General features: G+C 53.4%; 1 protein-coding gene across 3 annotated transcripts; it reads right to left on the bottom strand.

Annotated features, from left to right (window-relative positions):
* On the bottom strand, positions 1-12,688 carry RNF40 (ring finger protein 40). Of its 3 annotated transcripts, none has more exons than XM_012469999.3 (20): positions 12,638-12,688; positions 12,322-12,523; positions 11,724-11,891; positions 11,450-11,591; positions 10,537-10,743; positions 9,879-10,000; positions 9,611-9,757; positions 9,439-9,513; positions 8,668-8,787; positions 8,394-8,573; positions 8,075-8,210; positions 6,947-7,068; positions 6,433-6,860; positions 6,227-6,344; positions 5,975-6,124; positions 5,566-5,778; positions 5,364-5,489; positions 3,561-3,701; positions 3,344-3,445; positions 1-1,270 (listed from the first exon to the last, which is right to left on the bottom strand). In XM_012469999.3, exons 2-20 carry the CDS (start codon positions 12,451-12,453, stop codon positions 1,094-1,096), a joined length of 3,006 nt encoding a protein of 1,001 aa, XP_012325422.1. In that variant the 5' UTR covers positions 12,454-12,523; positions 12,638-12,688; the 3' UTR covers positions 1-1,093. The 3 variants fall into 3 exon arrangements, with proteins under 3 accessions (XP_012325422.1, XP_012325423.1, XP_064218742.1); XM_012470000.3 differs by lacking the exon at positions 1-1,270 and adding an exon at positions 1,278-1,393; XM_064362672.1 differs by lacking the exon at positions 1-1,270 and adding an exon at positions 1,402-2,705.
* Between the last annotated feature and the right edge of the window lie 207 nt (positions 12,689-12,895).

Raw genomic sequence — 12,895 nt, 5'->3', positions numbered from 1 at the left:
TGCAGGCCGAGGGTTGAACGTTTATTCATCACAATTAACAGCCTATACAAGAATCTATATAGCAGAGGCTGTGGGTCCAAACTGTTGGGCCCAATCCAGGCTGTTGGGCCCCTGCAACTCCAACTCTCTGGCCTCTCTGGGTGTTGCCCTCACAGTCCAGGGAGTATGCTTGGGCAGGCAGACAGGACACAGGCTCAGTCACAGGGTGTCAGGGGAAGCTCTTCTACCTGGAATGACTGGAAGTTGGCCCAGCGGCTGGGGCTGGTCTGTCTTCCCCTCCTGGGAAGTTCCACCTCCACTGTAGTTAAGGCCACCAGGATGAAAGCAGTTAGGTCCAGGGACCCAGTAGAGCCTTGGGGAGCATGAGGTGGGAATAAATGGGCTTGGAGAGAAGTGGAGATTGGGAAGGGGCCTGATTAGCATAGAAACTAATGATGTTGGTTCAGCACCCGCAAGATGAGGACAGTGACTGTAGCAACCTTAGAGCTTCACAGAGGAAGCGAGTGATGCCACCGTTTGCCAGGAGGGTACCTCCCTTCAGCCCTTGGCACAAGAGCCAGACCAAGATGTCCAGGGAACTCCACAGGACAGAAGCCCTGCTGAGGTCAAAGGGATGATGGGTGAAGGAAAGTCTCCCTGGGGCCTGGGGCCCACTCTTAAACAAGAGAACACGGACATGGCCCACCGGTCCTCACTTGTGAGCTGGTAGGCAAGGAGCAAGCCTTCTCTAGGGTAGGAGAGCACAGCCTGGGGAATTTGCCTTAGGGCTAGGATGCATCCATGGAGACAGGTTAGGTCCAGTTTCTGGGAAGCTCAGTTGAGCGCTCTGGGCTCCTCAAGCCTCTCAGGCAGACCTTGCCTTGTAGGACAGTGCCCCTAGGCTGCAGCTCTGACCTTTAGGAAAAGATGGAACAGAGCTTGGCTGATGCTACGCCCACTACCATGCACCAGGGTCCCCAAACCAACTAGGTGGGCAGGGGTTGGGCCCATGGGGTCCGGAATGGAGGGTGGGACCACTAGACCTGGGGTGGGGAGGGGCTAGGGGCACAGCCCCCAGTGTCCATGGTGTTCCAGAGTCCCCTGAGTTTCAGGTTCAGCTGATGTAGATACGATGGAAGTCGTGGGCACCAAAGGCCGCGTTGCACTTGGGGCACTTCCTCTGGCGGGCCTCATAGCGGCCCCGCACGCACTCGAAGCAGAAAACGTGGAAGCACTTGGTAAGGACTGCATCCTTCTTGCGGGTGTTACAGCAGGGGCAGGTCAACCGCGCCTGGGCCAGGCAAAGGCATCAGCTTGGGAACAACTCTGACAGTGCCCAGACCCCAAGCTGACAGCAGGAGTAGTCCAGGCCAAGCCCACCACACAGGAGACTGCACCTCATCCTCCCGTAACCCTGGAGGTAGGGACGAGCACTCTATGAATGAGCAAACTGAGGCACAGAGGCCAAGGTCTCAAAACTAGAAAGTAGCAGAGTCTGGATTCTAACCTGGGCAGTCACGTCTCCCCTCAAAAGGACAAGGACCCACAGGCCCAGCCTGGACTCTGCCTTGGGGCTTCATTTCCTGCCCCACTAGCCTTTTCTGGTGAAATCCCAATCTTGTCTACCTCTTCTTCACCTGCATTTGCTAAGTCACAGCTGGGATGGCAATGCCACTAGAAATCTGTTCTCTCTACACTCAACTGGGCTCAGTCCTGGCACTGGCCAGAGACCCTGCTATAGGTCCCTTCTTAGCCCGAGACCTCTCTTCTGCCACCAGGAGGGTCTCACCTCCAACTCCAAACATGAATTGACTCAACATGGCATCCCCCAACAGTCCTCCTCTGGCCTGCTAAAACCCCAGCCCAGCCTGCCGCCTTAGCAGCCTCCCTGCCATCACTCCTGTCTCCCAGGACCCTATGCACCAGCACTGAACAGGCTCCCAAGCCTGCCTCTACCTCATGGCTGCTTCCAGCTGCCTCTGCCCTTTAAGGCTCAACTGCTTCCAAGGGGTGACCAAGCCATATGTGGCTTCCACTTCTGCCTCTACTGACATTCCCCAACCCCATTCTTCAGCCCAGCCCTTCTGCCTTGAGCGAACTTCCCAGCCTCCCAAGAGGTCCCACAGGCAACTTTTCAGCATCCTTTGACACCACTTCACAGAACCTCTCCTCCACAGGCCGCCTAACCTCCTAAATGGTATTGGCCATCCACCCAGTTTCTCAAACCAGGAACCCAGGAGTCCTCCAAGTGTTCCCTTTCCCTCATTCCATTAATTCGATACATCCTGAGTCCAAGCAATTCTGCCTCCAAAATGTCCCCTGAACCCATTTACTTTGGTTTCTGCCTCAGTGACTGCAACACCATAACAATTTCCTGCCTCCAGTCTACCTCTTCCAGTCCAAATCCAACAGCCAGTCTAACCACATCACTCTCCTGTTTAAAACCTTTTGGCTGGGCACGGTGGCTCACGTCTGTAATCCCAGAACTTTGGGAGGCCGAGGCGGGTGGATCACCTGAGGTTGTGAGTTCAAGACCAGCCTTACCAACATGGAGAAACCCCGTCTCTGATAAAAATACAAAATTAACCGGGTGAGGTGGCACATGCCTGTAATCCTAGCTACTCCTCAGGAGGCTGAGACAGGAGAATCGCTTGAACCTAGGAGGCGGAGGTTGCGGTGAGCCAAGATCGTGCCATTGCACTCCAGCCTGGGCAACAAGAGCGAGACTGTCTCAAAAAAGCAAAAACAAAAACAAAAAAAAAAACCCTTTGAGGTCTCAACCTGGCCTACTGCACCCTTCAGGAGGTGACACTGCCTCTCCACACTGGCTCCTCTGACTACAACCTCCAGTGCTGTCCCGCCAACAACCCCTCCCGTCAGGCCTCCACATCTGCTGTTCCCCTTGCCTAAAGCCCCTCACCCATTCCTCATGGCCACATCTGGCCCTTTCTTCCGGTCTGCTGTGGTGACATTCCCTCCAGGAAGCCTGCTGACCCCAGGCCAGGGGAAGGGGCTCCCTTGAGTCCCCTCAGTCCCTCTGGGCTCTGCCATCACATTACACATCTGAGATGAAGAAAATTATTTGGCTGCCTCCTCCCACAACTGACTGTCAGTTTCAAGAGGTTAGAGACCAGGGCCAGTTCCTAGCCTCCCAGCCCACACCTGGCCAGGCACTGTGCCTGGTACACGGTCTGTGTGCAGCAAACACTTGGTTAGCATTTGACTCTACAACCACTGTGTTGCTGCTGCCACTTTCTGCTGCCCTATGTTACTTCCAGGGTCCCCTGACTCTCCACTACAGTCTCACCAATCCCACATCTACAATTCCCAGGTGGACAGGGCACAACTTGGCCCATAGCCCCACCTTGTACTCCTTGATCTCCTCCTGGAGGATTTCGTCGGCATCTGCGTAGACCTCCACCTTCCTCTGCTTCTCTAGCTTGCGCCGCAGCCGTGAGATGTCCTCCTGAGGCAGGAGAGGCCTGGCTAAGGGCAAGGGTCCTCACCCTTAAGCAGCTTGCCCCCAGGCTAGGTCCAAGACCCTGGACCAACCTGGCCCAGCCCCTCACCCCTGCACACACCTGAGCTCTCTTGAGGTTGAAGCTCTCTTTCTCACGAGCACCTCGGCTCTCTGACAGGCAGGGCTGGATCTCCCGCAGCCGAGTCTGCACGTGCTCCAGCTGCACCTTTAGGTCCTCAGCCAGCTGGGCGGCTTCCACAGCCTGAAGAGTGTGGGACAGGAAGGAGGTACTACTGGTCTGACCCTGGGGACTCAAGCATGTGAAGCCATGGCCCACCAATGCTTGTGTCCAGTGCCCCAGTGACGCCTGCCCTGGAGCTGGTCCTGCTTCCTCAGCTCTGAGCCCTCCCCTCCTGTTCTCCCTCTCAAGTTCCTCCCCTGTGTGATGCTGTCTGGTTTTTGAGACTTCACAGGGCTCTCCTCTCTGCTGCCCTTAACTCCCCCAACACACACGCAGCTCCCCTGGGACTCAGCTCAAGTGTCACCTTCTGAGAAGCTCCCCTATTTTTCTTTGACAACACCTTGGATTCCTGAACAACATTTACTATGACCTGCACTATTTTATTTGGGGGATTACTGGCCTACTCTGCCTGCCAAAACCTGAAGTGCCAGCTGTGACTGGAAGGCAAGCACCTTCTTGTTCCCACTGTCTCCACAGCAATCAACACAACTCCTAGTACATAGCAGGGGCGTAAAACATACTGCTTAAATGGGCCGGGCACAGTGGCTCATGCTTGTAATCCCAGCACTTTGGAAGGCTGAGGTGGGTGGATCACGAGGTCAGGAGTTTGAGACCACCCTGGCCAACACAGTGAAACCCTGTCCCTACTAAAAATACAAAAATTAGTTGGGCATGGTGGTGGAAACCTGTAATCCTAGCTACTCCGGAGGCTGAGGCAGGAGAATAGTTTGAGCCTGGGAGGTGGAGGCTGCAGTGAGCTGAGACTGCAACACTGCACTCCTGCCTGGGCGACAGAGTGAGACTTGTCTCAAAAAAAAAAAAAAAAAAAAAAAACAAAAACACACACACACACACACATACTGCTTAAATGAATGAACTAACTAGTGAAGAAAACAACTTCGGAAGAAATGACAATCAATGTTAATTTTAAGCCTTTAGCCTAAGCTAGACATTTTTTATATTTAATACAACTATGTGACATGGAACATCATCCCCACTTTACAGCTAACCAGTGAGTGGTTACGAGGGAGAGCATGGAACTAAGGAGGCTTGAACCCAAATACCAGGGCCACTCTTTCTTGAGCAGATCAGTCCACCTCCCTGAGCCTCAGTTTCCTTATTTATAAAATGAGGCTAAAAACAAAATCCATCTTTTTTTTCCCCTAGGGACAGAGTCTTGCTCTTGTCACCCAGACTGCAGTGCAGTGGTGTGATCATAGCTCACTTCAGTCTTAACTTCCTGGATTCAAGTGATCCTCTCACCTGTCAGCCTGTCACCTGAAAAGCTGGGATTACAGACGTGTACCACCACACCCAGCTAATTTTTAAATTGCTTGGTAGAGATGGAGTCTCACTATGTTGCCCAGTCTGGTCTCTTAATTCCTGGCCTCAAAACCTCCCGCCTCAGTCTCCCAAAGTGCTGGGATTACAGGCGTGAGCCACCACGCCCGGCTCTAAACCTCATCTTGATAGAATTAGTGAGACTGAAATGCAACCAAGCACGTCAAGTACTCAGCATGTGGTCTGGTAAATGTTCAATATGTATGAACTGTTCTGTGAGAGCCTGGCTTCATCCCAGGCCATTGAGTCAGGTGCTCTGAGCAGAACCAGAAGGTAAGGAGGTGAGTCAGCAGCCCAAGCTGTGCATCCCCCAGGCTGTGCATCCCCCAGGCTGGGCCTCACCTTCCGCTTGTTGAGCTCTAGGGCTTGGCTGCGCAGTGTCAGCTCCTTCTCCACACCACCGAGGCTGCCCTGCAAGGCCCTCTCCTTCTCCTCCAGCTTCTGCACAGTCAGTAGCTGGGCATCCACCTGAGAACCAGAGGACAACTCAGGGCCACAACCCCCGCCTCTCCAGCTCGACCCTGTAAGCCAGAGGTGGCCATACCTGGGACTTGAGGCCAAGGACCTGCTCGCCCAGCTCATCCTTCTCTTCCCGCAGCAGCTTGTGAATCTGGTTGGCCTTGATCCGCTCTGACATCAGCTTAAAGTTGGCGTCATCCTTCTCCCGCAACTGCTGTAGCAGTCGCCCGTTCTGTTCCTGCATGTCCTCAAAAGCCTGACCTGTCACATCCATCTCTGACAGCAGAGCCTCCTCCTCCTGCAGCAAGTGGGAGGGAACAAGATGGAACGTGGGATGTGGACAGGATGGCTGTGAAGAACCATGGGAAAACGCAGCAAAGCAAGAACCACGTATGGGACTCAGACTATCAAGATGCTACAGGTGCTAGAGGCATCCAACGGGGTATGAAGGGATCTCTCTGCATTCAGACTCAAGGGCACCACAGGGGCTGTACCTGCTTGGTGGCACCCAGCTTGCGCTGCAGGTGTTCTATCTGCTCTTCTGCCTGCCGAATGCGCCGCAGGGCATCCTCGTCCGCGATCTTCTTGCTCTCCCTTCGATCCCTCTCCTCCAGCTCCCGGATGCGGCTCCGCAGCTCATCCACCTACAACACAGGGAAAAAGAAGCTCTCTTGGCACTTCTTCCTGCCGACCTAGGACTCTGCTCTGGCCTCTTTGAATGCCCCACAAGCCCCAGCTGCCCTCACCTCAGCCTTGGCCTTGCGTTCCGCTGCCATGAGCTGCACCTTATCCCGCTGCTCCTTGGGCGCTGACTTGTACATGTCCAGCAGCAATTTCATCTCCTTCTGGCTCTCCTGGGCCTTCCTGGCAAGAAGGTACAGGAGGAAGTCTTGGTGAGTGGGACTGGGGGCTACCTAGCAGGGTCAGGAAGAAGACAGGAACAAAGGCTCACTTGAGCTCCGCTCGGAGACCCTTGAGGAGTTCTGATTCCTTCCGCTTGGCCTCTTCCACCTTGGCCTTCTCCCGTTCGGCCCTTGAGAGAGCTGAAGCTACAGGTAGAGGTCCCAGGCCAGGACCTTCCCGTTCCCGAAGCTCCCGCTTGGGCCTGGCCTCAGGTTCTCTGCCCCGGAAGGAAGGGCCCTGAGCCCCAGGGGTTAAGGCCTGGACATCCTCTTCAGAGGGGACCAGCTCCTCCTTCTTCACTGAGGAGGTAGTAGTGGTGGTGCCAGGCATTGGAGCCATCTCCTTTCTGTTGTCGGGGGTACTGACGGGGCCTGGCCCACCCTCCTCTTTCCCTGGGGCTGGGGCATTGAGGCCAGAGTCCTCTGAGTGGCCCAGATTGGGGGTGGAGTGGGTAGAGCCGCTGGGCTGGGCCCGGAGCTGCAAAGGCAGAGAGGAAGAGGCATGAAGTGAGATGGTGTTCAATGGAGTCTAGCCAAAGCTTTTCCCAGGCAGTCCCTCCTCACCTTGCCAATCTCAGCTTGTACTTCTCGAAGTTTCCGCTTGTATCGCTGGGCATCCCCTTTTAGCTGGTGGTTGTGGTTTTGAAGACTACTAATCAGGTGGCGCATCTCACGGTTGATGGGCCCTGGGGGAGCATCAGGAAGGGTGTCAGAACCAGTTCCTGGGTTAGGGCTCCAACCCCTCAGTGGGGTGGGGAAAGAGGCTGTGCTATCCACTTCCACTGTGCAGGAGGGAACATTATGGCCTCGATTGAGCATGACCTCATCAAAGTAAATAATGCTGACTTCAAGGAAACTCACCCAAAGGTAACTGGACACTGCCTATTTGTATGACTTTTGCTAATGTAGAGCATTTGTTTAAAATAGAAACAGTGTCTCACTTTGTTGCCCAGGTTGGTCTCAAATTTCTGGCCCCAAGTGATCCTCCTACCTTGGCCTCCCAAAGTGCTGGGATTACAGGTATGAGCCACCATGCCTGGCCTAGGTTTTTGTTTGTTTTTTAATATATCCAATTTCCTTTAATAGAAAAGGTAACTGTAACATTCACAAAAGTTAATCAACTTCTAGATTCTTAAACATCACCATCTCCATTACATTTCCCTCGCCTCCCATCCAAAATTGCAACCTTTCTCCTGATACTTCCCATCTTCCTTTTCTGCTTTACTTTCCTTAGTTTATTTGTCAGTAGCTAACACATTTTCCATTATTCTTTTACTAGTCCGTCTTCCTCTAGTCTGTCTTCTCCTATTAGAATGTTGCTCCACATGGCAGGAATTCCTTGTTTTGTTCATTGGCATAACCCCAAACCCTAGAACAGAGCCTGGCTCATAGGTGGCATTCGATAAATCTTTGTAACACAAGTATCTGAGAGAGAGAGAGACACCATCAGATCAGAGGACTGTAGACAGGGCTGACAGCTCAAAGTCTGCATGTGCCTGCTCCATCAGCCAATCCAGTTGGTGTGACCCTCACTGTGCCTGGGAGCCAAGCAGTGCAGGCCCCGCTTTGCATAGGAAGCTGAGGTTCTGTGAAAGAAAGGGGCTTAGACTCTTGCAACTGGATAAGCAGCCCCACATCAGGGCCTACCACTCCCAGATAAAGCCCCACCTCTGCCCTATCCTCACCACATACCCGCCTGCTCGTTGGCCGCCAGATTCTGCTCAAACTCGATGCGCAGCATCTCGTACTCCTTGCGTACCTGGGCCAGTGTGTCCTCCAGCTGGATGACCTCTGTGCGCAGCTTCTTCTGCAGCCCCAGCTCGTCGCTCTGTGGGGTGATGTGTTAAGGACCCACAAAGCCCCTTGGTCCCACCTCAGGACTCACTGGTTTAGGAAGAAATCTATTCTCCAGGAACCGCTGGCAGGCACACAGGGCCTCTGAAGCCAGGAACACCTGAACACTAAGGGTCTGGCCCTTAGCCCAGCCCTTATGCCTGTTCCAGGGCCATACCTCCATGTGCTCGATGTGTCGCAGATGGGAGTTCTTGGTAGCCAGCAGCAGGCCCCGAGCCTCGTCCAACTGGGTCTTCACTTGCAGAGATTCATTGTACAGCAGTGAGAACTGGGACTGCAGCACGCGGTACTCCGTTGTCTCCCGCACCACCTCCTCAGGAAGGCTCCGCAGGGCCACCTAGGAGCAGGGATGCCCAAATGGGATCAGCAAGATTCAGGGCTCAGCCCCTCCCTTCCAGGTGCAGACCTTCTCAGCTCCTACGGCAGCCCACCTTGAGGCGCTCATTGGTCCGCACAGCCCCCTGAAGTTCGGCCTGCAGTTTCTCCAGCTCTGCCATGCGGCTATTGGCCAATTCTTGGTTTTCCTCCAACTCTGCATTCAGCATCTCAAACTAGAGTGGGAGGCAGGGAGGTGGGGCCAGGTGTGGCAGTAGGGCTCCCTTACATCCCCACCATACACTCTGCCCCAACTGCCCATGTGCATGGCAGTGATTGATTCTGATGCCCCAAACCAAGGACTTTCCTAAGGGCTCCCAGACAAATTGGAGAAAATTTAATATTGCATGGTCAGTGCTGGGAACTAAGGCTCTCAACTGATAGGGAGTCAGGGAAGCATTTCAAAAAGCCCTAAAGTGACGGTAAAGGGAAAAAGGGCACAGTGACCACCGGGTGCCAAATGATTCCAACTCACTTCCATCTCTCTCTTCTGTACTTTATCTTTGTGGTACTCATAACAAATTGATACATTATTTCACTGATTTCTTATCTGCTTCCACAAGTAGAATCTAAAGACATATTCTTTTATTTATTTCCTGTCTGGTCCATGAAAGTTTTGACCTCTATTTTGTTCTTGCCGATATGCCTACTGCCTAGCACAAAGCGTTCAAAAAGTTACTCAACAAGTATATGAATGCATGAAAGAAAGAGCAGGAGTGACCAGGAAGGGCCTCAGCGGTGGATGTTTGTCCTTCGTCCTGAGGGGAATTTCAAGGGTGCAACAGAGAAAAGGTCATGGGAGGCACTGGGAAGAAGATGCCACTCACCTTCTGCATGCTGAGTGTGATCTGGCCCCCCTGGAAGCCTGAGGAGCTCCCAGACACATAGTAGCCAGAGTTAAGCTGGGGAGAGAAGACAGACAGGCAATGAATGTGGAGGGGAGGAGCTAAGGCCCCAGCACCCAGCCCTGTCTCACCTACCCCAGCACCCCAGCCCCACCTGCTCTAAAGCCTCAGCCAGGTGCTTATTGAGCTTTTGCTCTCGCTTCCGCAGCTTCTCGATGTCCCACTGCAAGTCCTCCACTGTCGTCTCCATCTCCAACACCTTGGTCTCTGCCGATGTCACTTTATCCTGAAGCTCAGAGTACTGGGAACAATGAGGAAGCAGATGCTTGGATGGTGGACTTGGTTCCTGAGGTCCTTGGGTGTCCATCTAACCCAATTCCTGCCTGATTCTAATCCCACCCCCAAAGCCCCTGACTCCTCACCTCCAATGAGATGCGGTGATGCTTCTCCTGCAGCTGGGTGGCCAAATCCTGCAGTCGCCGGTTCTCACGGCCCAGCTCTCGGGTGCGTGCCCGAGCTGCCTCACTGAGGGGCTCACTGTCCCCTGGGAAGGCAGGGTCCAGGTAAGAGCCCAGCTCAGGGCAGTGGGGCAAAGTACTAACTTATTCTGGAGTCTGCTATGTGCCCAGTGTGATCTATCAGCTGTCTTACCAATTTCTCAGGACAAAGTCAAGAATCTTTATCCCCACTGCACAGCGGAGGAAACCAGCTCAGAGAGGGGAGCCACTTTCCCAGCATGTCCAGGTAAGAGTGGCAGAACTCAAGTGGGAGAAGCCTGTCAACCTGAAAGGCCTGAGCCTTTGATGCCATGCCTTGTGGATCCACAACCCGCACAAAGTACTCCAGAGAGGCTCTACCAGCATCAACAACTCCTCCAACCCATCTCTCTAGCATTCAATCCAGGAATCAAAGTTGGAACCTCCATTTACAGCCTAACCTACCCTCCCAAAAACATGGCTGATTTATTCCTTGGGAAATTCTGGCCGCCCTTGGACTCAGGCCTTAGGAGAATTGGGAAGGAATGCCAATAAGATGCAGGTGGAGATGGACACCTCTTGGGTATGGGTACAAATAACCCACCTCGGCTGTACACTCGCTGACAGAGTTCCTCCACCCGGCGCTGTAGGCGGTCTGAGGCCTCTACCACACGGGACACAGCTGCCTTGGAGAACTCCATTCGGCCTTGCAGCTCCAGCTCCACCTCCTCACTGCTGCTGGCACCCAGTGCCACCACAAAAGCCAAGGCCGGCTCACTGAGAGGGGGCCGCAGCTGCATTGGCAAGGGCTCTGAGAGGAATGGACAGACCCTCATGAGAATAATAAGCAGCAGTTACCACCACTCTGTACCAAGTTTCAGACTGAGCCCTTCAATACTCATGACTCAATCAACACAACTATTACATCCATCTTAAAAGTGAGACAAATGAGGTTCAGAGACGTAAATAATCCTCAAAATTACCAGGACCAGGAAGGGCCTCAGAGGTGGATGTTTGTCCTTCGTCCTGAGGGACAATTACCACCAAAGCTACGGAGTTGCTTATCATGTCCTCAGGGAAGCCTCCTGAGGGACAGTTACCACCAAAGCTACAGTTGTGTAATATGTCCTCAGGGAAGCCTCCTGTACTTTCCCATTGTAAATTACGAACTCACAAACACACACATGCATGCACACAGCTACTCCCTTTTGGGAGCCCCAGTACTTTTTGCTTACTATGTTTATGATAATTTCCTCCCTCATAGCAAGTGTAATACTCATTTCTAAAGCAGCATCAAATACATAGTTAACACTCAACAGTAATACTGTTTTGAAACAAATGGGTGCCAAAACATGAATTGCTCTACAAACCAAGTTAGACTCCAAAGCCTCAAACATGAAATCCATTTCGTGGGGAATAGTAAGGCAGGCAATTCAGGGGCTCAACACCAAAGTCTCCTCCTTCCCAGGACTCTTTCCAGAACTTAAGATCCCCAGAACCCAGGACTCTGGTCCTACCCCTCAACTCTGATGTCCCCGGCTCTGGAAGAGGAGTCCCATCACATGTTAGCCCCTCCTGGGTCCCAGGTGCCTCAGGCACTGAAGACAGCTCCCCCTGGCTCTCATGGCATTGGAGAAGGGCTTCCACAGTTTCATCCAGCTGAAAGGAGAAAGAATCAAAAATGTTATGAATGCCTCAATGCTTTCCAACATGATACTGCTTTCCTAGCAGGGGAATCTGAAGATTGGCAGCTGAATCAAGGCCTGGTCTTGGAAAGCAGAAGGCATCCACCTGGGCCCAGTAGCGATTGACAATGAGGAGTGTCGCATCATCTGTGGCCTGCCGTTTCTCCAACTTCTCAATTCGTTCTCGGAGTTCATCTTCACAAGCCTGTCGCTGTTCCAATCGCTCTGCCAGTTTCTTGTTCTTGAACTGTAGTACCTTCAGGTCCATCTCCTCCTACCAAGGGAAACAAAGGGGTCAAGTAGGAGAGAGAGGGTCAAGTAGGGCCAAGAAACCAATCACAGAGACAGAGGAGCAGAACATCTGGAATGCATGGTAGATGGGGATTTTCCCAGACTAACCGCTAACAGAATCTAAGGAGGTTCAGACAACCCACAGCGAAAGTGTCTTGGTTGTGAGGAGGCTCTCGTTGTTTCTGCCTGGCCCCTTCTAACTCCTTAGTCTTTGACAACTCACACGCCCTCTGGGAACCTGTTTTCCTATCTCTAAAGACAGGCGTCGTGTTCTCAGATTCTTTCAACAGAGTATCCTGTAACGCGTACCTTGCTAAAAGTGGGGAAGTGGGTGTAAGACTCTGGACAGTTTAGGCAGAGAACAGAAGGAGGGCTCTGACAAGTTCTGAGTGTTAAGGCAAGAGCCCACGAACCGTGGAAGAGATGCCTCCAAGACGAATGGGCTCGATAAGAGTGGTGGTGGTCTTCTCCTCACGACTCAGCTTCTTCTCCGGGGGCCCTGAGCCCCCGTCGCCGGCGGCGCGTTTGTTGACTGGCCCAGACATGGCCGCAGCGGCAGGAGCGGCGCAGGGTCCCTGAGGGGCGTCAGGCGGGAGAAGGCAGTACTTCCGTCACCTGCAGAAGACAGAGAGCAGAGATGTGGGAACCGCTGGTGCTTCACAGCCCTAAACAACCTCCGCTCCGCAAACACCTGCTGGATCTTGCCCCCACCGGCACAAGGGCCCTCACCGGCAGCAGGGTCAGTTTAGCGCAGCCATCTTGGATTTCACCGGACGTCACTGGCCTCCCCCGGTGCGCAGAACGCAGGCGCCAGAGGCAGCACCGGATGTGAGGAAACACCTTTATCTTCTGATTCTATTGGTTACGCTTGGTCCCGCCTCTCGGGTGCTTTGGCTTCTTCCCAAACACCTCCTCTTTCTCTCGGTGATTGGCCGAGAGGCAGTTCCCATGGTAACTGACACCGCGCTCCCACTTCCCAGCCTGGAG

This window comes from Aotus nancymaae, unplaced genomic scaffold, assembly GCF_030222135.1.
Source record: "Aotus nancymaae isolate 86718 unplaced genomic scaffold, 86718_ANA_hifiasm-v0.15.2.pri h1tg000049l, whole genome shotgun sequence".
In the NCBI taxonomy this organism is placed as follows: Eukaryota; Metazoa; Chordata; class Mammalia; order Primates; family Aotidae; genus Aotus; species Aotus nancymaae.
Note: the sequence above shows the minus strand (reverse complement) of the source record. Positions and strands in the feature narration are given on the sequence as shown.

Coding starts and splice junctions, on each gene's coding strand:
- RNF40 (XM_012469999.3), bottom strand. CDS start 12,453: ATGTCTGGGCCAGTCAACAAACGCGCCGCCGGCGACGGGGGCTCAGGG. Junction 8,211..8,393: donor GACACATCGAGCACATGGAG/GTATGGCCCTGG, acceptor ATCACCCCACAG/AGCGACGAGCTGGGGCTGCA. Junction 3,702..5,363: donor TAGAGCTCAACAAGCGGAAG/GTGAGGCCCAGC, acceptor CACACTCTTCAG/GCTGTGGAAGCCGCCCAGCT.